At 51.1% G+C, this 26,547-nt stretch overlaps 2 protein-coding genes and 1 long non-coding RNA gene across 36 annotated transcripts in view; 2 read left to right on the top strand and 1 right to left on the bottom strand.

The window, feature by feature from the left end:
* LOC130155889 (fer-1-like protein 4) overlaps positions 1-10,587 on the top strand; it is an 88,828-nt gene extending 78,241 nt beyond the window's left edge. For 20 of the 33 annotated variants that reach the window (XM_056353753.1, XM_056353766.1, XM_056353754.1 and 17 more), the window contains 9 exons: positions 435-605; positions 1,387-1,541; positions 3,279-3,457; positions 4,491-4,576; positions 6,091-6,336; positions 6,470-6,711; positions 8,570-8,856; positions 9,569-9,669; positions 10,189-10,587. In XM_056353753.1, coding sequence (XP_056209728.1) covers positions 435-605; positions 1,387-1,541; positions 3,279-3,457; positions 4,491-4,576; positions 6,091-6,336; positions 6,470-6,711; positions 8,570-8,856; positions 9,569-9,669; positions 10,189-10,369 — 1,648 coding nt within the window. In that variant the 3' untranslated portion in view covers positions 10,370-10,587. Of the gene's footprint in view, positions 1-434; positions 606-1,386; positions 1,542-3,241; positions 3,458-3,696; positions 4,577-6,090; positions 6,337-6,469; positions 6,712-8,569; positions 8,857-9,568; positions 9,670-10,188 lie in introns of those variants that run through there. The other 13 variants (XM_056353755.1, XR_008824245.1, XR_008824243.1 and 10 more) reach the window with 13 other exon arrangements.
* Positions 10,588-13,256: 2,669 nt separating this feature from the next.
* LOC130155892 (CMP-N-acetylneuraminate-beta-galactosamide-alpha-2,3-sialyltransferase 2-like) lies at positions 13,257-19,421 on the top strand. 2 transcript variants are annotated; one of them, XM_056353784.1, is made up of 8 exons: positions 13,257-13,546; positions 15,249-15,377; positions 15,532-15,798; positions 16,088-16,278; positions 16,585-16,764; positions 17,210-17,255; positions 17,445-17,564; positions 17,674-18,466. In XM_056353784.1, exons 3-8 carry the CDS (start codon positions 15,544-15,546, stop codon positions 17,839-17,841), a joined length of 960 nt encoding a protein of 319 aa, XP_056209759.1. In that variant the 5' UTR covers positions 13,257-13,546; positions 15,249-15,377; positions 15,532-15,543; the 3' UTR covers positions 17,842-18,466. The 2 variants fall into 2 exon arrangements, with proteins under 2 accessions (XP_056209759.1, XP_056209760.1); XM_056353785.1 differs by lacking the exon at positions 17,674-18,466 and adding an exon at positions 18,925-19,421 and having other exon boundaries at positions 13,433-13,546.
* A 1,391-nt stretch (positions 19,422-20,812) lies between these two features.
* On the bottom strand, positions 20,813-26,122 carry LOC130155893 (uncharacterized). The gene is made up of 2 exons (XR_008824246.1): positions 21,983-26,122; positions 20,813-21,951 (listed from the first exon to the last, which is right to left on the bottom strand). It is a non-coding gene; the product is annotated as an uncharacterized LOC130155893 (long non-coding RNA).
* Between the last annotated feature and the right edge of the window lie 425 nt (positions 26,123-26,547).

Below are 26,547 nucleotides of genomic sequence, written 5' to 3'. Positions count from 1 at the left end.
TCTGGGCTCAGGCTGTGGCCTAGTATCTGTGGTCTTCTGTTCCTTTCTGCTAGAGAATCTTGTGCTGTAACACAAAGGTCCCAGGCATGTCTTGTGCTTCCAGCTGACACAGGAGCCCTAAGTGTTTTGGGTTAGGAAGGGAGTACTCCCAAGGGCTTGATTAAGATAAAGTAGCGAGCCAAGCAGCAACAGAACATTAGGGAGCTTTTTCCCGAGCTCCAAGACCTCTATCCAAGGGCATATGTTCCTGGAAAAGTAACTAATTTATTTGAACAGGCACACTGAAAACTGCACACGCTGGATTTACAGAGAACCAAACTCTATCTTTGAATTGTCAAATACAGTTGTTAAATGCATAGGATGATCCAAGCAGAGCATGTGTTTCATTTCCATCCTCTTTGCTGATTGTACTTTCCCCATTTGCTTCTGTCCAGAGTTGTGGAGCTGACAGTGTCCTTTCCCATGGAATCAGAACTCACTGTGGCAATATTTGACCATGACTTGGTTGGATCTGATGATCTGATTGGGGAGACCAAGATTGACCTGGAGAATCGATTCTACAGCAAGCACAGGGCCAACTGTGGAGTGGCTTCTCAGTATGACATGTAGGTACCGGTGTGACACTAGGGCCGTGAGACACGTTCTTCTCATGTACTGCTTGGGTGGGTAGCAGAGCACCTCCAGTTTTGCAGGACGGAGCTGGCATCCACAGTATCCTTTGAGCAGGTGCTCCACAGATTGACTACAAATTACATGGATAACTCCATCTCCTTTAGATTCCTACCAGCTTCCTGTGATAGCTCTCATTTCTACTGCAGACTTACATATTTTGTGTACAGTAGCAAAAAATTCTTCAATGCTTTCATGTTGGTGTTCTATGAGAAAAGCGCTCCCTTGACAATGATGTGATTTTGAGCTCTTTCAGGAATTAGGGCCATTTCTCTGGTAGCAGCTAATTCTGTGAGCAGCAAGATTCATGACATCTGTTTTTCTCTGGCCTCATTCAGTATCGATTCTCTGGTGTCGCTGGCCAGCTTTCTGTAAACTTCGCCTACCCTGCTACTGGAGAATAAGCTGTGTGCATGGAGTTGAGTCCCCAGCACTGCTAAAACCTCTCTCCCAAGCTGCAGCTGGAATTTCTCCTGTTACTACTCTGAAGCTAATGGTTCTGTGGGGTGCAAGCCTGGCTTGCTTTCGGGGAGGAGAAGTTTGTTAAGTTTTTCATTCATTAAGCTTTTGTGTCCCCGTGGTTTTCCCAGTGAAAATCTGAGCAGGGATTTGGTGGCATAGCCTGTGCTGTAGGGAAGGCAGGGCATTTCACAGCCTAGGAAAAAAACATGTTATGTCTAAGCTGAAGATGCTCTCGATGTTCTCCTTTCCATGCAGAAACAGCTACAACATGTGGCGAGATGCTTTCAAACCCACACAGATCTTGGATAGCTTATGCAAGAAAAATTTGCTCCCTGCACCAGAGTACAGACGGGAGGAGGTCAAAGTGGACAATAAAATATTCAAGGTCCCCCCAGAGGCTTTTCCTGAAGGTACAGAGGGCTTGGAGAACACAATGACTGCTCCCTTAAGTGGGTGTCTGTGCTCAGCAGTGCACATGCTGGTGAGAGGTCTGGGAACCTACCAGCCTCTCTTCCCTGAAGTATCCAGTCCAGCTGCCCCCACTCTATGCCCTGCATGGCCCAGCTTTCTGGGTTACCATGGGAAGCATCCTCAGTGCTCAGTGGCCTGGTTTCAGTGATGTTGCCCTGGAAGACATGATCCAGGCCATCAGGTCCCAAAGTGGCTTCCCGGGCAGCGGGTGGAGCTAAGTAAATCCACTTGCACAGCAGTGATGTGCACAGGGGTTTGCCGGCGTAGCTTATTCTGGTGGCTGATGCTGGCACAAAGCTCTACCTCCATCTGCTTGTGAGCACCAGCAGCAAGATACTGGCATCCTTTTTTAATTATTTTTTAGGGTGGGGAGTGTTCAGTCTCCTTTCCTGTTTTTGGCTGGCTTTGTCATTCAGGGATGCTTTCTGCTCTCGTGGCTTTGGGTGCATTGGGTGACTCCCCTTGGCTTCTCACGACTGTTGATTTTATCCTTGTGGGCAGCTTCTGCTTCTCCTTTGCCATTTTTCTTTCCTCCTTACTGACGTTACAAACCCTGAGCCAGGGGCACAGATGTCCAAGAACACATCAACCTTTCATGCCCTCCACCAGCAGTGATTGAGTACTTCCCTGAGCACAGGCCTGTCCTGCTCAGCACATTCTCTCCAATGGCCAGCACCTGTGCAATCAAATCCAGCCTGGAGGAAAGGATGGAGCAGATGTGGCCCACCTGTGGATGGCTGGGCCCTACAAGGCAATGCTGTGTAGCCTGTAGGAAGGATGATCCCCGTGCTTGACCTGCCCAGAGAGGGGACAGCTAAGTGTACAGCCAACTTCACCTTCTGTTCATTTCAGTGCTGCTGTTCCTCAGCTTTTTGCTGTCCTCTGTGGCTTATGTCATGAAGGGGAAAGAAATCTTGCTCGGGAGAGGGCAAGGAGCCTCCAAAAGCTCTTTTTAACCTTTTCTCAGGTCACTGGGTAGCTGAGAAGGGAGAAACAAGGTGCTTCTCTGGTGTTCCCCTGAAAGCTGGCTCTGGTTCAAATGTGGCTGCAGTTGGTGCCCCGTGAACATCTGCTGAGCTCAGGGACCACTTGAGATCGTTTTGGTCTCAGACTGATCCCGAAAGGGCAGATGGTTTTCATAAACACAGGGGTGGGTCATTGTGTCCTCACCTGTTGGTTTCTGCTTTTCTCTCCACCAGCAGGATTTGGTCTTGAGCTGCCTGGCTTTACTGTGCCAAATGAGTCAATTGCACAGACTGTTAACAGACAGCACAGCTTGTCACTGCCAAGTGGAGCACTTATAGGGCAAAACCTCTCATCTGGATCTGTTGGCACTACCACAGGGACATGGGGACTTAAACTGACTCAGAGGGTCACATCCTCCTCAGTGTCTCCTGCATCCTTTTCCCAGGGCCATAATAAATTCTTTTTTGTCCTTTTCCTCTTACTTCTCTTAGCTTGTTTGTCTTCCTGCCTACAGTTTTCCTCATCACTGCAACATATTGAACTCATTCCCTTCATCCTTTCTCTCCTGCTTCTCTCCATTTTGTTTTTCTGGTGAGGTGCTTGTTTGCCCAGTCCATCATCTTCTCTTACTTCTGCCTGTGACTAATGTCCTGACATGGCTCTTGCTGGCCAGATGCCTTCATCTTCTGCCTGGCTGTGTCCTGCTGCAGAGGCCTCTGTGAGGAACAGGAGAGGAGCGTCAGATGAGAACTGGTCAGTGGATGATGAACATAAGGCTTTGTACGTCCTGCAGCACTGGGAAGAGATGCCAGGGTACGGATACAAGCTGGTACCAGAGCATGTGGAGATCCGATCCCTGTACAACCCGGAGAACCCTGGACTTGTGCAGGTAAGATGTGTTTCCTTGCCCGGCCTATACATTGCTCTGAGGAAAGACCTTCAGGCAGCTGATTCCCAGTCCCCTAGCTGATCCCTTGTTGTCCTTCCGTTTCCTCATCATGGTATGGATCTCATGCATTGTCCCTTCCTGGGTGGGCAACTGGAGCTGTGTCTGTGGGTGGCTGGCCCTACTATGAAGTATTGGCCGTGGGTGTCCTTTGCTCAGATCCACCCTCTGACCTCTCGCAGTGCTTCTGAACACCCCTTTCCTTAAGGGACCTCTGTCTATTGATGTTGTGGTCACAATGCTGCTGGCCCAGAGTCCTTCCCGTCTTCTCAGGCTGTGTAGCAGTGCTCTGATGAGGATGCTGTGTGGGTGGCAAGGGACCTGCTCTGCCTTCTAAGCCCTGCCACCATGCACCACGGTGGGTGAATGTCCTTGCCTATCCCTGCCTCTTCCTCTGCTTTGTCCCCTGTCACGGCTGCTTTTGCACCCCTGCAAGAGCCCCGTTCTCCCTGTTGGCTGGAGGAGAAACATTCATCCTCCATTTTATGCAGTGCAGCAATCTGAACTTGACCATTTCAGTGTCCTGCACTTGACCATCTCCTGTTCCCTCAGATACCAGAGGTCTGTAACAAAGCAGAGCTCCGCAGTCACTCTGGCTTTGTTCGGCACTGGAAATGCACATGGGGAGGGGAGAGTAAGACTCATCACTTCTTAGTATTCTTGATTATGCTGAAGCATTGCATCATCGTATGCTTGTTAAGAGTGAGGAACATGTTGGCTTCTGTTTGAAACTGATTTAGTTGAGCTGAAATGTTTTTTCTTGGGAGCAGAGTGGGGAGGGAAATAAGCAATTTCTGATAGTTTTAATTTTTGCCCTGTCTAAAATGCAGTCACATGTCACTTTGAAGTGCTGGGGGTGGAGAGAGACAAGCGGTGTTTTTTTGTTGAGAGCTTCCCTTGCAGGACCAAGCCCTTGTTCCTTGAAGAGCTGGAGGGTGGTCTCCTCTGAAGTCTCTCTGCTGTCTTACTTCAATAGGGCTCCTTGCACATGTGGATTGACATGTTTCCAAATGATGTCCCCGCACCGCCGCCTGTCAACATCAAGCCACGACTGCCTGTCAGGTAGCACCCATAGGAGCGGGGCTGGGGCTGGTGAGCCTGCATGGAGGGTCACTGTCCCTTGCCATGCCTGTGGGGATATGCCACAGAGCCCTGCACAGGCTGATGGTCTGTGCTAGCCTGGCTGCAGCCCTCCTGTCTGCTTCAGCTCTGGCCATGGGATGGTCTCTTTGGTGGGGTGTAAGTGCTTCAGCTACGCAAGTGTATGTGGAGGGCAGGGTTAATCTCTTTTAAGGCTGGACATGAAGGTGATAGAAACCCGGCTCAGAGCTACTCATCTAGCTTTATTTTGGCTGGTGGGCAGATGTCCTCTGGGTGCCTGCAGAAGTGAAACTGAAGGAGGATATCTGCTGTTTTCAGTGATCTTATGGGGCTGTTGAGAGGGAGAGTCCAGATTCTTCTCAGCAGTGCACGTGGAAGGACAAGAGATAATGGGCACAAATTGCAGCAAGGGAGATTCCAGCTGGATGCAAGGAAAAAAATTTTTCAATGAGTATGAAGCTACCTGGGATAGGAACAGAGTGACCCAGAGAGGTGTTGGGATATCCACCATTGGAAAAACTTGAAATTCAGGCAGACAAGGCCCTGAGCAATCTGAGCTACTATGAAGTTAGAGCAAGAGGTTGGAGCAGAGACTGCAGACGTCCCTTCCTGCCTAAGCCTTTCTGTGCTCCTATGGCTAAGTGGTGCTGTGTGGGTTTCCCACATACCAGGGATCTGCTTTGCAAAAGCTGCCTGTTGTGACTGTGGGTTGTGTATTGGGTCTGGCTGAGCCCCATAGCAGTCCTCACAGTGCTGTGCTTGTATTGGAAACTAGGAAGGTGCTGATAACACACCAGTGCTTTGACTGCTGCCAAGGAGGGCTTGCACGGCATGAGGGCTGTCTCTCCAACCTTCCCCCCTGACCCCAGCAGGCTGGGGGCGGGCAAGGTCCTGGGAGGGGACATAGCCAGGACAACTGACCCAAAGTGACCAAGGGGCTATTCCATACCATATGACCTCTGCTCGGATGTAAAAGCAGAGGAAGGGGGGGCATTTGTTATTTATGGTGTTGGTCTTCTGGAGCAACTGCTATGCGTACTAAAGCTTCCCAGGAAGTGGCCAAACATTGCGTGCTGATGGGAAGCAGAGAATTACTTCTTGTTTTCCTTTGCTTCCGTGTGTGCAACTTTTGGTATTGCTTCATTAAATTGCCTTTATCTTGACCCACAAGTTCTCTTATCACTTCCTCCTTCTGCTGAGGAGGGGAGTGATAGAGCGGCTTGGTGGGCATCTGGCATCCAGCCAAGGTCAACCCACCACAGGTTGTCTGCCTTGTAGGGTTGTAGCCCCTCAGAGAGGGCTTTGTGCATGGCAGTGAGAGTGCTGGGCTGTGCTTGGCCAAAGGAGCCCTGGCAGGAGACCACAGTGCTAGGAGGGTTCAAGTCCTGCTGCTCTACCACTATGGGCTTGACCTGTCCTCCCAGGCACTGGGGGCAAGAGCATGTGTCCTACTCACCCCTGTGTCCTTCCCACAGCTATGAGCTGCGTGTCATTATCTGGAACACAGACGATGTGATCCTCGATGATGTCAACCCAGTGACAGGAGAGCCTTCCAGTGACATCTACGTGAAAAGGTCTGATGGGAGCCAGAGGGAGGCCAGAGCCTGGCTGTCCTGCCCCACACCCTCAATACCTTCTCTGAACCTCTTCTCTTCCCTGCCTCAGCATGAGGTGCCCCACTCCAGTCCCCTGCATGGACTGCTGTACCCCCAAAGATGTTGGTCAGTTGTTGGTCTGGTTTGGCTCTTTGACTCTTCCTTTCCTGCTACCCCATGGCATTCAGCCCCTCCTGCCTTCTGCTGTGCCTTTGGGGCTGGCCGACAGGGGTAGGAGATAACTGAGTTTTTCCTGCAGCTGGATAAAGGGTCTTGACCACAACAAGCAGGAGACAGATGTTCACTTTAACTCCTTGACCGGGGAGGGCAATTTCAACTGGAGGTTCATCTTCCGCTTCAACTATCTCCCAACTGAGAAGGAGATCACCTACAAGAAGAAAGACTCTGTCTTCTCCATGGAGGAGTCAGAGTTTCGGGAACCGGCTGTTCTGGTCCTCCAGGTCTGGGATTACGACAGAATTTCAGCTAATGACTTTCTAGGTATGGTGTGACCTGCCTGAAGTGGGGTGACCTGTCCCTCACCTTGCTAGAGGAGTACAGCATTTCCTCCAGGGCCCAGCTCTCTGAGAACAGTTTACCAGGAGCATCAGATCAAAGTCTTTAGCTCAGCAGTCACCTGGCCTGGTTTTTCACATGGGAGATATAGGCAGAGCCTGGAGATGCGTACCTCTCCTACACAGACACATTGAGTTTGCATACTTGTGCCAGGGCCTTGGTGTCCTTTTTCAGGGCCTGACACACTGCAGGACTTCCAGGTTCTGCTTCCTCACAACCTTTCTGGTAAACATGCTCATTTTCCCTGATCTCAGTTAGACCTGCAGATCTCAAAGACTTGGCCTAAGAGCAGCTTTCCTCAGGTGTTTACCTTGTGGGCACAGGGACTGGCAACTTTTGTGAGACCATTTGCACCTGAGCTCCCCTGTCGAGCTGGGCATGCAGCAGGGCCTGGTGACAAAGCTGGGCTGGTGGTGATTCTACCCACACTATGCTAGCACAAATGGTACTGCTTCTCTCCTGCTTCTGCCATCCCTGAGTTTGTACTGAACAACTCTGTTCCGTTGTCCCTCCCTTCTCCAAACTTTGGCCTCCCCATTAAAAAGCAGCCCCTTTTCCCTGCTGTCTGTTGGGCAGGATAAAATTCTCTTTATTCATCAACATTCTGTGGTGTATTTAAAGGGCTTTACCTCCATGAGGCACTGCCAATGGTGATTAGTTCAGCCTTGCTACTCAGGCACTGAAGAAAGCATTAGACAGCAATCCCAGCGATTCCTGGCATGTACAATCCCATGAACCTCTAGGCAAGAAGGGGCTTCTGCAGTCTTTTTGCAACTTCCTGCTCCAAGTAGGGCTAGATGCAATGTAGGTCAGGTTCCTCAGGGCCTTGTCTGAGTGATTTTTTAGTATCTCCAAGGATGGAGGTTCCAGCACCCTTTTGGGCCCCTTTTTCTGGCTGCACCATTCTCATAATTCTCAGGTTTTTTAACTTGCAGCAGCTTATGTCTGTTGCTTTGCATGCCTTCATCATCCACTTCTGAGAAGAGTCTAGCTCCATCTACTTGATAGCTTCCTTTAGGCTGTGGGAGATGCAGTAAGATCTCTCCCTTGACCTCTCTTCTCTGGGCTGAACATGCATGGGTCTCAACCCGACCTGCTATGGAACATACTCTAGCCTCAACCATCTCAGCCAATGGACTCTCTGTAGTTAGCTGACACCTTTCTTGTGTTGAGGGCCCCAAATTGGACACTATGCAGATACATCCTCACCAGAGCTGAGCAGAGGAGAACACCCACACCCCTTGGTTGCTGGCTATGCTTTTGCCAACACAGACCAGTACATGGCAAGACTGATGTGTTGCAAGGGCTCAGTGCCAAAGTGGGACAGGAGCTCCTTCCAAGGAGGACAGGGGCGTAAGGCCAAGCAGGGAAATAAATCAACGCTGTTTCAGGTGTAAGAGAGACTTGAAACCTTTAAAAGAGTTCCCCAGATTTTACAGTTTTTAATTGACATTTATGGGAATGAGTTGGGAAGAGGAGCTTGGGCATGTGAGGAAAGAAGGGTGGGACACGGTAAAGGCATGAAAATAACTCACTGTACCCACACACAAACCAAACTGGCAACATCAGAGATGAGACGAGGTCTGTGGCTTGTGCTTCTTGTCTCTAACTCTTGGGCTAGTCTTTTCTTATGCTGAGCTTCAGGTTCTCCACCTGTAAATGTGCAGGACTCTGTTAGATCATTGCAGCAGCTGGGACCTATTGGCTGAGACAGAAAGTCAAATGGTGTATGGGGCTGACCTCAGGATCTTGCCATGAGCTGTCCTCTTCACTGTGCCTGCAGGCTCCATCGAGCTGAAGCTGCATGACATGGTGCGAGCAGCCAAGAGCTCAGAGCATTGCACCATCAAGATGGCCAAGGAGTATGCAATACCTCGCTTCTCCATCTTCCGAAACAAGCGCATGAGGGGCTGGTGGCCCTTCATCAAGCTCAAAGATCCAGAGGATGAAGAGAGAGAGGAAAGGGAGGACAAGCAGAAGAAGAAGAAGAAGAAGAAAAAGGGGAGCCGCTCAGTCAAACCAGAGGACGTGGAGTTCACAGACTCCAGTGGCAACAAGTACCTCCTGACGGTAAGGCAGGGTGCTGGCACAGGTGGGCAGAGAGCCAGTGTTCTGCCTCTGCCTTAACGTGAGAACCTGTCTGGCATGTACATAACCTACAGATGCAGCAATGACCCAGCTAGCTGGCCAGGACTTAGTGCAAGGTCCTGCAGACTTGTCCCTTCTGCAAATCTAGCACTTCATCTACCGACAAGTGTCAGCTGCAGTGGCGTGCGGGGGTGTTCAACTTCATGCCTTCCTCTGAGCTTCCTATAGAGCAGTGCTCAGTTAGAGGAGCAAAGCAAAAAGCACATGGCTCCCCATCAGCCAGACAGGACAGCAACAAAAGCTTGTCCAAGGGTCTCTGCCTACCTCAGATGGGCAGGTGCCAACTGTTCCAGGGCAGACTGGCTGCTGCTGACCTTGCTAGTGGACCACTGTTTGTCCCCAGGGGTAAGTTTTTTGCTCAGTGCCAGACTGGGAGACTGCCAAGAAATCCATATGCGGGGGGGTGCATTACAGTACAGTGCCTTGGTTGCAAAACAGTTTCTGGCCAGTCCAATTTCTGCTGCCTGTGAAGTGAGTGAGACTGTAGCTAATGCCTGGAGAGAAAAGTTAATTGCTCTGAGCATCTGTAAGTGGAACTGGGAGAAAAATACCCAGTCTTGGCAGGGTGTGTGGTTAACACACTGGTCTGCGAAGCAACATGTGCAGCTGTGGCTCAGACATGTTTCCCCTCCAGGGTAAGGTGGAAGCAGAGTTCCAGCTGCTGACTGTGGAGGAGGCTGAGAAAAGTCCTGTTGGTTTGGGACGAAAAGAGCCTGAACCCCTGGAAAAGCCCAAGTGAGTATGTGTGTTACATTGGATGGGCAGTACTGTGTTTTCAGCAGCTGTTTGCATGGGGACAGGGAGCAGCTTCTGCTTGTCAGGAAGCTGAGAGCAATCAGTGAGGCCCTTGGTGGTGGGAATCTATGGGACTGGGGCTGCCAGGGCTTCCCAGAGCTTCAGTAGGTCTGGCAGACTTGTGGCTGCAGCAGCTGGGCCAGGGCTGATCTCGGTGCTGAAGGCAGCTATGCTGTAACATTGCTTGTTCAAAAAGGGCAGCTCTGGTTCAACCACATGAACGCAATGCATTGGCCACATGGGTGCAGAACAGCTCTGCAGGGCCGTCTTGAGGCTCAGGTCCTGTTTCCAGCACTTGCAACAGGCACTGTAGTTATTGCAGCCCCTAGGCTGATCTTGCCTGGAAGTGGCAGGAAGAGCTGCGGACCCATGAGGGTGGCAGGGCACCAGCACAGAGGGGCCAGTGTGCTGCTCTGTGGATTGAGCCTGTGCTTGTCTGTTCTTCCTTTCCTGTTCCAGCCGGCCAAAAACTTCTTTCAACTGGTTTGTGAATCCCATGAAGACCTTTGTGTTCTTTATCTGGAAGCGGTACAAGAAATACATCATTGTGCTATTTATTGTCGCTGTTCTGACTATCTTCCTGGTTCTTTTGGTCTACACCATGCCTGGATACATCAGTGAGAAGATCATCAATGGATAAATGCTCTCCAGCACAGGACTACTCAAAGGCGGGGGTGATTATTTCAGGAATTGAGACTGGACCACAAAGTTTAAGGAAATCCTACAGGTGTAGAGGCAACCTTCAGCATGAGAGACTTGCAGAAGTGTTTGGGGAGTCATGTTTCATGCTAAGTACCCATGAAATGCTAATAAATCAAGTAATCGACCTATTAAATAAGGCAACCTCCTTGAAGGACAGTCACAGCTTTGGGAAAAAATTTCTTCATTGTGGGACTGCCATGGGAGGGTGGGGAAAATGGGGTCTGCTGACTCCGTCCCAACAGACCTGGCAGCTGAAACCAGTTCTTGCCATTGAGAGTGGTTCTGGCAGAGATGGGGACATCAAGGCATCCATGCCCCAGCTAGACAACACTTGGAACTTCCCAGGCCTTTGCCTGAAGACCTCAAAACACATTGTACAGGGGGAAGCCAGGTATGGTGGAAGCTCCTGGTGGAGGTAGGACCTGGAATACCTTTGAATGGGGCTCCCCTGGGAGAAGGATGGCCGAGCCAAGGTAGCCATGAGCTTCCTGCCTTGCCAAAAGCACAGGAAAAGCTCTTTGAGTTGAAGTTGGCTCTGGATGTGGTAGCACACCCTGAGACATGGGCTTCCTAGTTGTCACTCTTTACAAGTTGCTGAACAGCTTTTCCTGCGTGTGCTGGGTTGGATTCAGGCTTGCTTCAGACTTCATCTTGGCTTTCATTTCCACAGGAATAGAAAAGCTCCTTGGCTGTTCTCTCCTGTGCTGCTTGTGTTTTGTAGCTGCTTTCTGGAGCCAGGGGCCAGCCTGCTGTAAGTACTCCTCGCTGATGCCCCTTCACCCTCCCTCCCAGATAGCACAGCGCTGGGGCATTGGCATGGCGTCATCAGCATGAATCTATTTTGTGGTGTTGGGCTGATGTACATTAAATGAAACTTGTTCTCAGCATGTCTCTGGTGCCCTGGGGTTCCCATCTTCTGCACAGACAAGCCCTGACATGGCCTGATCTCTAGTACTGGTGCTTCATCCTAAATTTTGACAGCACAGATTTGACCACAGATTCTGAGGGGTCTCATTCCTGGTGCAGGAGGTGGTGCTTAGAGGGAGCACTGCATTTCCAAAGAAATAAAATGACAATGGGGTTTATAGTCAAGGTGGCTGCCTGATTGTCTATTGAATGGGGTAGGAATAGAGCCAGTTTTGGGGAGAAAACTAGCTGGACAGAGCCATGTAGGCAGGTAAGGAGCAGGTGAGGACTCTTGCTGGACTTGAAGCCAGATGTGAGCATGGGGCAGACATGGTACTCCCCCAGGGGGGCCATAGTTAGGTTCTGTGTGGGGGCCCCCAGAATGGTAAAGGGGATGCCCTCTCTCCCCCTCAGGGGCACCCTTGGGCTACAGGGGGAATGAAACAGACGGCAAAGGGCTCAGGTCATGGAGCACTTGCATGGGGCTAGAGCAGGGCCCTGGGGTGCGACAGTGCTGGGTCACCCCCAGATTCTCTGCAGGGACTGTCCAGTGGGATGTTGCCTTCACAAACAGTGCCCAGCACATCCCATCTGGTGTACCTCAGAGGTGACTGGTCTGTGCCAGATAACTCAGCACACCCCAGCATGCCCAGAGCACATCCTTGGCTCTCACAGCCGTGCTTAGCCACACTTTCCACTGCACCACCAGGCTGGGGCTCCCTGCGTCTCAAAGTGTGTCTGCCTCAGGCTTCCTTAAAATATTTCAGCTTATAATTGCAGGATTTGTAGCCATGCTGTGCTGTGTGCCTGGGTGTGTCAGTGTGCACACTGAGGGGGTGTCTGTCTCTCAATGTGTTTGTGTGTGTGTATGTGCAAGGTGAGGGGCTCCTTCCTGCCCTTGCTGCTGGCAGCAATGTGACCCCAGCCCCCTTCCCACCCCCAGCATGACCATGGCTCCTTCCAGCAGTTCCCCTTCCTGGTGCCACCTTGCTACAGCACCATGGTGGCCCTCATCTTGGTGTACAACTTCGTGCTGCAGGTGCAGGAGGACCTAAGCTTGCCCCACAACCTCTGCCTTCACCAGCCACGTGGGCTGCTGCAAGGCCAGTGCTAACAGCTTGGAGGAGGTAAGCAGAGGTGGGGGGGCGACGAGGGTGCAGCCTGTGGGGTTGAGTGGGCCATCCACGTTGTGGTCCTGCAGGATCTGCACCTTTGTTCAAGCATCACTGTATCATTTGTCACAGTGAGTGGAGAGTGGTGTGAGCATCTTCAGGCATTCGCTAAACAGTCAAAGCAAAGATTTGGCAAAGGCTGATGATGAGTCGTGGGGGTCAGGTGAGAGGCAGTAGTTGGTGGGGAGAAGAGCAAAGGGGGAGAGGTTTGTGTGGGAAGGCTGTATGTCATACCAGGCTCACAGCACGTGGCAGAGAGAGGACAGAACCCTTTGACCAGACAAGCATCAAACTAAAAGCAGAACAAAAAAATAAAAGGACATTTTTGTGGGTGGCAGGATGGCTTCCTCACTTGTCCAGAGTCAAGCTGTGGGATATGCTGATGTGGGATGTTCGGAGGCCAAATGCATAAGTGGATCCAAAAATTCATAGAGCTGGGGTGAGAGCCGGCTGCTGAGTGCAGCGTCCGATGCAAAACTTACTTGGTCAAATGCCTTTGCTTTCTGACCAGCACTGCCCACAGCTTGCAGAAGTTGCCTTGAGGGGTGGGTGCTCGGAGATGGGGCAGGCAGCTGCCTGTGGGGCTGGGTAGGGCAGGACAGGGCTGATGGGTTGTGTTGCTGGTGTCAGTGTCAGCAGAAGTAGAGCCATCTACCAGGACCTGCAGGGGCAGGAGGGCAGTTCCACTCGAGGCAACTTCTCCCACTCTCAGAGGAACATTTTAATGATGAATTTCTGGATTCGGCCCTAGGAATATGTCCAGGGCATTCGGCTCCAGCAGGACTGGTGGCCACCATGGTGCTGCCATGGATGGGAGGGGTGTGCTGGGATGCCAGGCTGGTGGGCACCATTGGAGGGAAGGATGGCAGCCCTGACCTCACCATGCCACTTGCTGCAAGGCTGTGTTCTCCCCCACATCACAGTGCAACACTTCCTCTTCCTGTGGTGGCCCGTTGCAACTTGCAATGAGCACTGGTGAGGCCACCGAGCCTGGGAGCAGACCTTCACCTGGCCGTGCTCAGCAGCACTTTGAGGAGGTGAGGGGACCACGGGGTAGTGACACCATCAGGGCCTCTTTCTTGGCTATGGGACTGGGGAGTTCCTGGCAGTGTCTCTTGGGGCTAAGTGGGGGCAGGGACACGTCTGTGGCCACTGAATGCAGCCTGATGCAGTGGCTGTATGGCTGTGACACAGTGTCGTGCGGTTGATAGTGCTGGGCTGGGGGACCTCAAGGTGAGGGCATCTCTGGGTGCAGGGCTGGGGTGTTGTTTCAGCTGCATGGGGGTGCGGGTACAGGTGGAGAGGTCCCACCCAAAAGCAGGGGATGTGTGTGTGCACAGGCAGGGAGATGGGGCTGCTCTACTCTGCCTGTTCAAAGCCTTGCCCACCCCAGTGACTGGCAACTGCAAAAAGGTATTCACTGCGCTGCCTCGGTCCCCCGGCTCTGGGCTTAATGGAGCTGCAGGCACCAGCCATGCAGCCACCAGCCAGCTCATACCTCTCCATGGGCTGCAGCTTAATAACTCCCAAGGCTCCACAAGTGCCTGAACCAGCCTGCTGGGGGACTGCTGGCTCCTGGCCCAACTGGCATGTCAGATGGACACTGTTTGCCTCCATCGTAGCAAATGCTCATGGCTGCTGCAGGACAGCATTTTGCTGGATTTACAGGGATTCTCAGCCACCAGCAGGGAGAGCATCAGGGGCCTCTGGGATCTCCCTGAGCCTGTGGTGCAAAAAAACAGCATACTATGGCTGCTTCCTGCTTGGGAACACCCACATCTGTGTTTCCGGAGTGCTGGTGGTGGCTTGCTTGTGCTTCCCTTCAAGAAGGGGTGATGGTTCAGTTGCTTTTTGAAGGACAGGCTTGCAGGGGAGTGTGACCTGCTGCAGCCACCTGGGATTGTCCGAACCCCACCTCCCATCTCCCATCTCTGCTTGTTGCTTGGACCCCCAGGAGCAGCAGTTTTGCTGTCAGGTGCATGTCCTGCAAGTCAGATTTGAGTGCAACTGGTTGGACACCACAGCAAGCAGGTATTTCTGTGCTGCAGGAGCTGCAGAAAATGGTCAATGTAGAGAAGCTAAGCTGGTGCCCCCCATCAGCACCCAGGGAACTGGTGGAAGCACAGGGTGCTCCTGTGAGGACAGGAGCAGTTTTCCCTCCATCTTTCCTAGTACACAGGGGACCCCATCCCAAACCTCCCGCAGTTGCTTCTGACCCTGGAATGAATGGAGGATGTCCCTGCATCCTTGCTCTTCACTCTCACCTTGGCCCCATGGGAGCCAGGTCCTAAGAGGCTGAGTACTTTGTGAACTTCCTGAGGATAAGAAAACCCTTTTCCTTCTGATTTTGGGTTTACTTGAGTGCTTTTAGATGGAGAACAGAAATGTCACTTAAATATGGGTATTTAAGAAAGGTTCATGCATATGGACAGCAGTTAGTACCTCCTGCTCCTTCGTCCTGGCAATGATTCAGTGCCCTTGAAGATGCAAAACCCCGGGGCCGCTGGGGAGGGCTGGCTTCACTGGCTGCAAGATGTCTCTGTGGGCTCGGTGGCAGCAAACAGGCTGAGGGGCTCCTCTGCCCAGTGGCCACTCTGCAGTGCCAGCATGTGTGGGGAGAAAGCGGCGGGGCATGCTATCAGCAGCGGGGCTGCTTCACGTGCAGGCATCTGCCACTCTGGAAGGTAGCTGGAGTTTGGCTTGTGGCCAGGGTGACAGTGCTTTGCCACTTGTTCACAGGACCGTGTTGCAGACCCTGAAGGTGTTGCAGCAGCAGAGAGCAGCTCCTCCTCCAGTGAATACTGCCAGCCAGCCCTGCCTGGACCTGAGTAACTGTAACAGTGTCAGAAGCAGAGCACAGCAATAAAGGTATTGAATGGGTTGAAAAGGAAACATGTACCAGGCGATGTCAGGTCCCTGCAGGGTTGGTGAGCAGCCAAGGGGCGTCCCAGGAGGTGGGAGCATGGGTGGGAAGGGGTTCTGTGGTGCCACTACCACTGTTCCCTCTGACATCTCACTGCAGGTGGCATGAGCAATGCTGGGCCAGAGGTGCATGCAGGTGGTGCTCATCCTGTGCCTGCTGCTGGTCCTGTGGCAATGTTTCCGAGCCCCCACGGATGGCCTCAGCCCCTTCCCTGGGCCTCCGCTGCTCCTCGACACCCCCGCTACCTGCTGCACTGCTGTTGCCAATGGCTCTGCATGGTTCAACACCCACTATGACATGGCCATGGGGCCTCTGCTGAAGGGCACAGCCCATGAGCTCTCCTCTGACGTGGTTCAGTGGTGGCTGGTGAGTGGGTCATGAGTGGCAGCTCAGGGCTCTTCTCAGTGTCACCAAATCTGTTTGCGGTGGGGCAGGGAGACAGAGGCCTGTCTTAATCTGGGGGATGAAGGGGATGCAGGGACCCCAGCTCACCACTGCTTCCACCTCTCTGGGCTCTCCCGCAACCTTTTCCTGTTATCTTATTGGGTCTTTCTGTGGCTTTCCCAGGGCTCTTCTGGTTCGACTGGGGTTCTGTCTCCCTCTGGGGGTACTGCCGGGGGACTAATGCTGCCTGTTGCTGTCCTTGCTCCCCCAGACGCTGCAGGGTCACCCAAATAGTGTCCAAGTCCAGGCCATAATTCAGCAGCTCTTCACTGTCTTCCGGGTCCCAACCAGTGCCCTGTGGGACCCGTCTCGCTGCAGGACTTGTGCAGTGGTGGGGAACTCGGGGCGGCTGAAGGGGTCTGGCCATGGCCTGCAGATCGATGGGCACGACTGGGTGCTGAGGTGGGTGCCCCAGAAGGGGTTTGCCCCTCCCTGTCTCCCCAGGGCCCTGACGTGCCCCTGTCACCCATCACTTCCCCCCCCCCCCCATCCACAAACACAAGCCCTGTGATGGTGGAGGAGAGGAACTGCTGCCCCTGCTCCCTGGAGCCCCCCCACCCTGGGGCACACGTTAGCCCTGGGTAGCCCATGTTCCCTCTTTGTTGCTGGCTACAGTGAGCTGGTGTCCCTGCCTGGTGGGACCAGCAGCTTGGGACTGGCGTGGCATTGCAGCTTCATTTTGGGGTGTGCCTTCCTGCTGTCCCCTAGGATGAACAGAGCGAAGATTGCTGGCTTTGAGCTGGATGTTGGCACAAGAACAACCCATCACTTCATGTACCCAGAGAGCGCAGTGAACCTCCGGCCTGGTGTCCACCTCGTCCTTGTCCCCTTCAAGCCACTGGACCTGCAGTGGGTGGCCAGTGCCTTCTCCACTGGAGAGCTCACGCAGTGCGTCAGCTTTGGGGCAACAGCATCTCTTGTGCTAGAGACCCTGGGGACAGTGCGGGGTGGTTCTGGGGGCCTTGGTGCCTCACTAGGGCCCTGGCCTCATGGTCCTGGTGGGATAAAGGGCCCCTGGATGAGGGTTCTGGCATCTCTCCGCACGACCGTTTGGGGAAGCAGGCACTGCCCTGTCCCCACAGGGCTCAGACATCCTGCAGTCCCATAACTCCTACGGGTGGAATGGCTGTCCCCACTGTGGGGCCATGGCCTTGATGTGACCCTTCCCAGAGCCAGGCCAGGGAATACTGCTGGGCCAGCCCAAGGGGCTGGGGTGCCATGGGGCCAGGGTGCCATGGGGCTAGCAGCACCCTCTGCAAACCAGCTGCCTCTGAAGGAGAGGCCCCGGCAGCAGGGGTGCCACACCCTCACTGCTATCCTCTGGCTTTTGCAGCACATACGTGAGAGTGAAACGGTTCATCAAAGCTGACAGAAACAAGGTAAGGGTTCAGTGGGTTCCACTCCTCCTGGACAGGCAGGGCTCCTCTGGGCAGAGACCAGGCTTGTTTTCCAGTGGGATAGGGGCAGAACTGGCAAGCAGGAAGGCTGATGGCAGTGCTGGTGGTGGAGGCTGGCCATCCCATTCCCAGCACAGTGAGCAACTGCTGGCTTCTCCGCTCCCCACTCAGGTGCTGATCCTAAGCCCAGCTTTCCTCAAGTACATCCACGACAACTGGACACAGCACCATGGACGGTATCCCTCCACTGGCTTCACTGCCCTGCTCTTTGCCTTGCATGCTTGCCAGCAGGTAAATGTGGACAGCATGACCAGGTGCTGCTGCCGTACCACCTCTGTCTGTGTGCCCTCAGGGCGACTGAGCACCTGTGCACCGATGGCTCTTTCTGCTGTGTGTGCAGGTCTCTGTATTTGGCTTTGGAGCAGACAGTGAAGGGAACTGGCATCACTACTGGGAGAAAAACCGCTGGTCCGGAGCCTTTCGCAGGACAAGGGTCCATGACGCTGATGTTGAGTTCAGCCTCATTGAGACACTGGCAGTGGAAGGCAGGATTTTATTCTACAAATGATGCAGTTCTAAAAAACTGAAGCCAGGTCGTTAGTGCAAGAACTAACAGCCCTCTGCGCTGCCAGCAGCTGCCTTGGCTCTTTAGCTTGCTTCTCCCCCGCCAGCACTGCCACACTCCTGGGCTCACACACCCTGGAACCCCACCCAGGGTCTCAGTGCTTCTTGTGCTGGTCCCCACCAGCTGGGCGCTGTGGTTGCCGGGTGACATGGTCCCAAAGCACCAGGAATGCTGCATTTGGTGGGACACAGGGTGGGCGTGGCTCTGCCCACACTGGTTGGGAGAGACAAAGGGGTGGGGGTGGGGCTGGAGCTGGGTATGGAGCCCATGAGCTGCTGCTGTATGTGTCCCTGCAGCATGTATTACTTATAGAATAGCTTTCTTTCTGCATTTTCTGATTCTGTGCGTCACACTCACTGGGCAGCGTTGGACCAACTGCTTGGACCAAGTTTAGAGTCAATACCACAGAAAATCCAGAGCCAAGATTTAAGAGTGATGAGTTTTGCCTCAGTATTGCCTCCACAATATTTTATTTTTCCTCATTATCTTAAAATGACTCCTAATATAATTTCATGTACCAAGCACTTTTACTCACTTGTATAGATCATTAAAAAGAAAAAAACCACCCCACCATGATTATTGTATCTACATATTATGCCACAATCTAGGTATGTTTTTTTAATTATTATTTCCAATTCAGTACCAGGGTTAGTTTAAATAATTTAATTCTTCTAAATGCTTTACCAAAACACACAGTGGATAGACTTTGTTTCAAAAGACAAACAGGGGAAGTGAAAAACATAACCAGATTTAACAATCAATTAAGACTCCAAACACTTTTTTTGCTGATACATCAACTTGCATTTTTCACGAGAGCAGCAATCTGGAGCAACTGCAATGCTCCATGGTACGGTAAGCACAGCCCAAGTGCCCAGAACAGGTGGAAGGAAAGTGTGTGGGATTCGGTACATTTTCAGAGGTCTGGCATACAGCATCAGCACAGTCAGAGACATCTTTAAGAAAAGTTAAAAAAGCTAGATGGTCTTGCTAGAAAGCATATTTGATGGCAAATGCAATCCATTTCAGGTCTCATGACGACAGAGTACATCATTCCTGGAGGCAAACAGAATACAGTATCTCCAGCATCGGTACTGGAGCCGCCCGATTGGTGGAGCGCTGCTGTTGCCGCCAGGCGGCCGAAAATCGGTACTGCAGCCCCGGTGCCTCGCATGCCCGGTGGCGCCCCGAAAGTCGGCCGTGGCGGCCGTTAACGGTATCGCGATCTCGCGCTGCCCTGCGGGGTGGTGCCGCGGTGCCCGCTGCTGCCTCCCCGTAAGGAGGCGCCGCTGCCGTCCACCTAGCACGTTGCCAGCGGGCGCTCGGCACGGGAGTACGAAACGGCAGCGCCGCTGCAGCCCCGGGCCAAACGCGCCGTGGGGGTGCTCGCTGCTGCAAAGCCCTAGCGTCAAGCCCCCACCTGAAGAACCTCGGGGTTGCGGAGCGCCTGCGCCCCTCCACGGTTTCAATTCCCCGTCGCTCGGCAACGCCACGGTTCTGCCCTTGCGGGCCTCGAAGCTGCACGCCTCTGCGCCGGGCCGCTTCTGCGCATGCGAGGCTCGAGCCCCCTACGCGCCAGCGTCAGGCTGGCTCTGCGCATGCGCTGCCCTTAGGTTGCCAGTTACGCTACTGCGCATCCCGCATGAAGGGAGTAACGGCAGGCCTGCAGAGAGGGACTTGGGGGTACCGGTGGGTCAAAAAATGGACACGAGCCAGCAACCTGTGCTCGCAGGTCAGAAAGCTGACCATATCCTGGGCTGCATCCAACGAAGCATGACCAGCAGGTCGAGGGAAGTGATTCTGTCCCTCTGATCTCATGAGACCCACTTGGAGTACTGCATCCAGCTCCGGAGTCCTTGGCAAAGCAGGTCCAGAGGAGAGCCACAAAAACGATCAGAAGGCTGGAGCACCTCTCCTAAGACAGGCTGAGAGAATTGGGGTTGTTCAGCCCGGAGAAGAGGCTCTGGGGAAACCTCATTGTGGCCTTTCAGTACTTAAAGGGGGCTTATAAGAAAGATGGGGACAAACGTTTTAGTGCGGCCTGTAGCAATAGGAGAAGGCTTAGTGGTTTTAAACTGAAAGAGGTAGATAGAGACTAGATAGAGAGAAGAAATTTTTTATTATGAGGGTGGTGAAACTGGGAGAGGTTGCACAGAGAGGTGGCAGATGCCCCGTGCCAGGGAACATTTCCACCACCAAGGTCAGGTTGGACAGGGCTGTAGGCAACCTGATCTAGTTGAAGATGCCCCTGCTTCCTGCAGGGGGGCTGGACTAGGGGACCTTTAAAGGTTCCTTCCAACACAAAACCATTCTATGATTCTGTAAACTACCACTGTCATTCCGGCACTGTGTATTTATATATACTTGAGGAAGTTGAAGACCTTCACAACTGAAATTTTACTCTGAAAGTTCTGAATTGCCTTGAAATTCTCAAGAGCTTTTCTACAAAATATCCTTTCCAGAGATACTGATATTCAGGTCCTTGACCGAACCCCGTACCTGAGGTTGTTTTACAGCAGGGCAGTAAAGTTTTGTAGAACAAGTGAGGCTGAGAGACTGCCCAGATACATTCTCCTCCAGGTTCTCCCACACCCATGTGGCAGCACCTTCCAAAAACACTTTTCTATTCATTCCTGATAGTTCTAAACATCTCTAACAAAATTTCACCAATGTCCTCCCCCCTGAAGCAGTGCTGCTGTTACCACAGATAGCAATGCAAAGATGTTCAAAGGAAATGGTCTGAAACACTTGGAAGCTAAAGGTCACAATAAGCAGGAAAAGAAAATACTTCACCATCTACATGAGACTGTTGGAAACTTTTTGCCGGTGCAAGGTGGAAATTTCCAGCTACCTGCAGGAGACAGTAATCTTCATGAAAAGGCCTGAATCTACATAAATAAAGCAGTCATACCAGCGGTTGGATTTTCAAATTTTTGTTTGAGTAAGATAGACAATAAGCAATTCATTTTCATGGCTGACAATACCAGCAAATACTGTCCTAAAAGAGAGATGCATTTCCCCCTCTTCCTCACAGGCAGTCATGTGGAAAGCCATAATCACATACTGATGTTGATAACAACTGTTCTATGCAGAGTATTTTAGTGGACATGAAAATGGGAAGAAGGCGGAATTAAGTCTACTGGGAGGGAACTAACTGCTGCTGTAGGAAATACAAAAAGGTATCACAGAAAAGGAAGGAGAAAGTAACTGAGAGGGTCAGCTGGCAGGGTAAGAAAACCTTAATGCAATAAACAACAGTGGTCCTCTGTATGAAAACAAGCTGCGTTCAAAAATAAAGCACTAAACTACCACAAACACACACACTCCCCCAAAAACCCACCAAAATCTCCAAAATCCCCCAAAAGACAAAGGTAATTAGTATTTTAACCTGGAATATGAAAAGGATATAGATATTAGATGTCAGTCTTCCCTGACACTTGCTAGCATTCATATACACCCTCTCCTGGAAGACTTCAATGGATCAAGCTCACATGCTACATTACACCTTTGAATGTCTGTGCAAACCTACTGCATATGTTAACTGCGGACCCGATGAGAATGGAGATGTGCAAAAGCCCAAGTGCCTAACAATGGCCCCCAGAAATTTCCCTAGTGACACCCACCCTTGGACCCTTGCTACCCACAGCACTTCCCTTTGAATCTTTCACTGGGGTGGGGGCCCAGCTCTGAGTCGTGACTAAAGCAAGCCCAGTGGTAATCACGTCTGTGTGCATTTTTCCTTTACCAGTCAATACTGCTATAGTTGCCATTTAAATATCTGACTGAACAATCAAAATGGTTACCTTGTCAAAAGGTTTATCAATAGCATTTTCTAAAGATAGATCTAATTCAAGAGCTGGACCGTAACGTTTGAGTTCTCTCAGACACGCATTCAAAATGTCCAGGATCGAAGTCTAAATAGCAAGCATAGCAGGCATCATCGACACATGTATTTCCACCACTTCAGGTTTATGCTTCTCTAAAAATGAGTTCACCGCTATATGAAATCTAAGAGGAAAACAGCTTATTAAGATTTACATATATTGTCTGCTTGACCTACAACTATTCAGAAGTTTGTATAAACTACAATTACTTTAAACATAAAGAAGTTAATTGCAAAATCAGTTTCTACCGATGTGAAGACTGCAATCTCAGGAACAGCCTCAGAAAACCATCTAGAAAGTTACCGCACTACATCCTACATCATTATTACACATAACAAATATTAAAGTAAAACAAACAAAAAAATCTTGTCAGGGAGAAACTGGAATGGGTTCATAAATCCTTTGGAATCACATGGTTCGACTAGCAGATTCTGGGATGTTCCTAGCTTCTGGTCATAAGCAGCAGGTCCTCGTTAACACACTGCCCTTACAGCCAATCCAGTTGTACAGGTATGGAGATGCTACCTGACTTTTACTAACTGAACAGACTGAAAAAAATGCCATGTCTGCTGACCCCAAAACTCAACAGGTGTTTCCCTTACTGCATGCTGCACCCACAGGTCTCCGCATGGTTCAGATGCCAAGGAAGAAAATTTAAGAGAGCTTCTATTCAACCTCTTGTATCCTAGTTATGTCCATTTCTACTTTGTGATACTGAAAGAAAGACTGTTAAGAGTTTACAATGCAGAGTAACAGTACATTAAGATAAAGTGAAACACATTCCGGACTAAAGGAACAAATGAGTAGACCTCCTTGGCCCATATGCAAGAGCATTGAATGGGTGATCAGCTAAGCGCCCAATTCTGTTTGTGGGTCTGCTCCTAAAAGACTTCATGCACGTCACAATCTTGGCGATTTGGTTTCTATCAGTCATCAAGAAATATTCTTCATATACAACATAAATGGAAAAGATGATTAAAAGAATATGACATGTAGAAAGAAACCCATGGAGTTTCATTACAGCTGGAAACAAATACCTCTGTGAATGGCAGAACTGAGAGCATGTACTTCTGTTACTTCACAGCTTAATAATCTGTTTAATCAGTAAAGTTTTTCTTAAGCTATTAGGAATGTCACTTTCCGCTGTGATTTCTGTTGGCTAAAAGGACAGCTATACCATAAGGTTCAGCCCTTATAGATTTAGTTTGGGTCTATTTTAAAAAAACCAGAAGTTTAGGGTATTTAAGACCTCTTCTTCTGTCAAAAAAGGAATTAAATTTGTTTGGAAATACAAGAAGAAACACAGTTTAGTAGCATGACTGCATACACCTCATTGTTTTAGGAGCCCATTGTAACACCCTTAATTATTTTTTTTTTGTAAGTTTAACTCTCCAATGAAATAAAGAGGTGCCTTACCTTGGCGACAGATAAAGTTTCCCGACAAAAAGATTTCTCATCACTTTTTCCACATGGCAAAAAAAATTGCGTAATGCAGCCGCCGGGTTGCTGGAGCGCTGCTGCCATCTAGCGAAATATATTTGGGTACTGCAGCCGGCCCTGTTAGTGGAGCGCTGCTGCCATCTAGCGAAATATATTTGGGTACTGCAGCCGGCCCTGTTGGTGGAGCGCTGCTGCCATCTAGCGAAATGTATTTGGGTACTGCAGCCGCCCTGTTGGTGGAGCGCTGCTGCCATCTAGCGAAATATGTTTGGGTACTGCAGCCGGCCCTGTTGGTGGAGCGCTGCTGCCATCTAGCGAAATATATTTGGGTACTGCAGCCGCCCTGTTGGTGGAGCGCTGCTGCCATCTAGCGAAATATAATTGGGTACTGCAGCCGCCCGGTTGGTGGAGGTCCTTTCCTGCTATTTTGTGACTTGCGTTGGAAGTGCCTGGCACCAGGTTCTAGTATTAAGGCAGAAAGCCCCAAGGCCTCGTACCTCTGGGTGGCACATGCTGTGTCACACCAGCTGTGGTGCCTTCCCGCTTTACAAATGCAATCAGTTTTGGCAAGTTTACAAAACTAGTGCTTTATCAGGAAGGTGTCTTTGGGTTTCAGCTTACCCCTTTCTACTTTTCATATGCCTACATCGCAAGAAAAAGAAAGGGTTTTGCTTCTCAGGTTTGCTCCAGTTACTCGGCAATTCAGGCATGACCACAGCAGAGCTGTTTTCCTACAGGTTTTTTTGTTTCCAGAACCCTCCCTCCCCTCTCTAGAGAGGGCTATGTGCAGGGCAAAGCGGACACTATGAGTAGGGACGACTGAGTAAAGTTACCAAAGGGCACGTGGTGCCTTCCTCGAAGCAAGGGACTGATTTCAGTTTTTCTATGCTTGGATGACTTTTGCAGCTCAGAGTTTGGTTAAATCTACTCGTGGGGCAGCACTTGAACGTCTGTTGAGTGATTTCATACTGGACAACAGCAGCCACACCAAGACAAAAGTCTCCTCGGGGACAGACACGATAGCAGACTTCGTGTGGGCTGAACTCACCTTTTGCTTGCAACCGGCACCTTATTTTGCAAAGGAATCTTTGAAACCCTCTTTCTTTGAGACAAGGGACCGTAAGGGCCAAGGGCCAAAGCAGCCACGCTGCAGCCTGGAGCCTGATGGTGGCTTCTCAGGTTCTAGCAATGGCTGTGGAGCACAGCTCTTGTGTCACCAAGCAGAGCGCCTGACACCCTGAAGTGCCTCGGCGCCCCGGGGGTGTGAAGCCTCTCTCTGGGGATCAGGCAGCCTCCCACCACAGGTCTTGCTGAGCTAAAATGACTCTGCAGAGGCTGTAAAATTGTCTCGGAGTGCTGTGCTGCTTAAGATGAAAGTGCTTCCGATAGCTCAAGCTAGCCCACCGTCTCAGCTCTTACGAGCTGTACCTCCATATGCAATGGGAAGAAGTATTTAACGCAGTAACTCCAACTCTAGGCTTGGCACCCAAACCTGTAGATCAAACAGTCCATTTATTCTTATTATTGGAAGTCTCCTTCCTCCCCTCCGAAGCCTGTCGTGCTTCCCTCCCTGGGCGAGGGCCCTACTCGTCTCGCATATCCAGCAAGCAGCCTCTCGAGTGCAGTTTCCACAGGCACATCTTCTTGGTCTGGGCAGGTCAATGTAGGTATCTAGCGTCTGATCGTCGATACCGGGATCAATCGCACAGAAAGCAGTCTTCAGATCATCTGCCTTCCCCTCTCTGTTCCAAAACAACACAGTCACCATTACGTTGTGGTATGTGAAAAGAACATTTACTTACTTGTGTCACAGTGAGAATCCATGTTGCCCGAAATGCAGAGGAGAGATGTCTTTTGATACAGTCATCTCTGCCTCTACTAGTATCCTGTTGTTAAACACATGTGCAATAAAGACTGGTGAATGCTAAACTTCAAACTGAACGGAAGTTAAGAAATCTTAGATTCATGATAACCTGGGAAGACCTTAATTTCACTCTATTGTGCATTGATATCCCTTATTACAGAACTGTACTTCTTGCTAATTCAGTGCCCACGTTGGACAGGATTTCACTTCACAGGCACCTGCCCACCTCTGGCGTTCTCCTCGGTGCTCGGTGTGGCACCAGACTTTTTTTCAATGCAGTAATTGCCTCTTGTTTTGAGGTGGAATTATTTCTCAGATTTGCACCAGTTGTCAGTCCTATTTGCTCTTCCCACTCCTCAGAACCAGTCTCTGAAGATGTACAGGATTTTACCGCTATTTTTGGAGAGCTGAGGAGTGTGGATAACTGGCTAGCTGAAAAAGTTCACATAAACATAGTCTAGCTGGCTGGACAAAAATGCGCATCGCTCTCAGCTTATCTGAAGTAAAGCACAAATACGCTGCCTTTGGCTGTTCTTGTTACACAATAACAGGAAGATTTCGGTGGGAAAAGAATGTTGCAGGTGGGAACAGATAACTACAGAAGAGAAACTAGGGGTGGGCTTGATATTTAGGCAACTCACCAATAATGAGCTTAACTTTTGTAATACGTATGAGCTAATTATAACAAGGCATAAAAGGTGACTGTAAGGCACAATAAACGAAGTCTGCTGATCACTCATATTGATTGACTGTGTCTTCCCTCCGTCGCGCATCTGCCCCTACGCACGAGGCCGGAAGCCCCGCCCCTAGGGGGTGTCAAAGCCGCTTCTGCGCATGCGCCGCCCTCGGTCGGCCAGAAAGGCTTCTGCGCATGCGCCAAAGCGGGATTGCGTCATCTGCCCGTACGCCCGAGGCCGGAAGCCCCGCCCCCTTCGGCGTCAAGCCGCGTCTGCGCATGCGCTGCCCTTAGTTTGCCAGAAACCCCTTCTGCGCATGCGCCGAAGCCGGATTGCGTCATCGGCCCGCGACGTGCCCGCAAGCCACGCCCCCTTCGGCGTCAAGCCGCGTCCTGCGCATGCGCTGCCCTTACTCCGCCGGGGGGGGGGCGCGGTGCTGCCGCCTGGCGAAAAAAAATTGGGTACTGCAGCCCGTCTAGCTAACGGACTGCACAGTTTATTATATAGGCACGGCATCAAGAGGGGAACTCTGCCCACGGCCCGTTAGGAAGTTGCCTGGCGTCCCATCTCGGTGGATGAAGTTCTGGCAGCGAACATTCTCGATTCCACTAGTCTAGCGAAAAAGAAAAAAAAAAAAAAAAAAAAATCACTCGAGAGACCAGGCTTACGCTTTTTTTTCCCCCCTTATAAAAACACTAGCAACAGTGCCTGAACGGGAAAAGGGGTCACGAAAGTTTTTATCGTAAAATGGAAGGGCACGAAAGAGAACAGAATTCGACAGACGATA

This window comes from Falco biarmicus, chromosome 10, assembly GCF_023638135.1.
Source record: "Falco biarmicus isolate bFalBia1 chromosome 10, bFalBia1.pri, whole genome shotgun sequence".
NCBI lineage: Eukaryota > Metazoa > Chordata > Aves > Falconiformes > Falconidae > Falco > Falco biarmicus.
This window is presented reverse-complemented; position numbering and strand designations above follow the sequence as displayed.

Coding starts and splice junctions, on each gene's coding strand:
- LOC130155892 (XM_056353784.1), top strand. CDS start 15,544: ATGCTGGGCCAGAGGTGCATGCAGGTGGTGCTCATCCTGTGCCTGCTG. Junction 17,256..17,444: donor TCAAAGCTGACAGAAACAAG/GTAAGGGTTCAG, acceptor CTCCCCACTCAG/GTGCTGATCCTAAGCCCAGC. Junction 17,565..17,673: donor CCTTGCATGCTTGCCAGCAG/GTAAATGTGGAC, acceptor CTGTGTGTGCAG/GTCTCTGTATTTGGCTTTGG.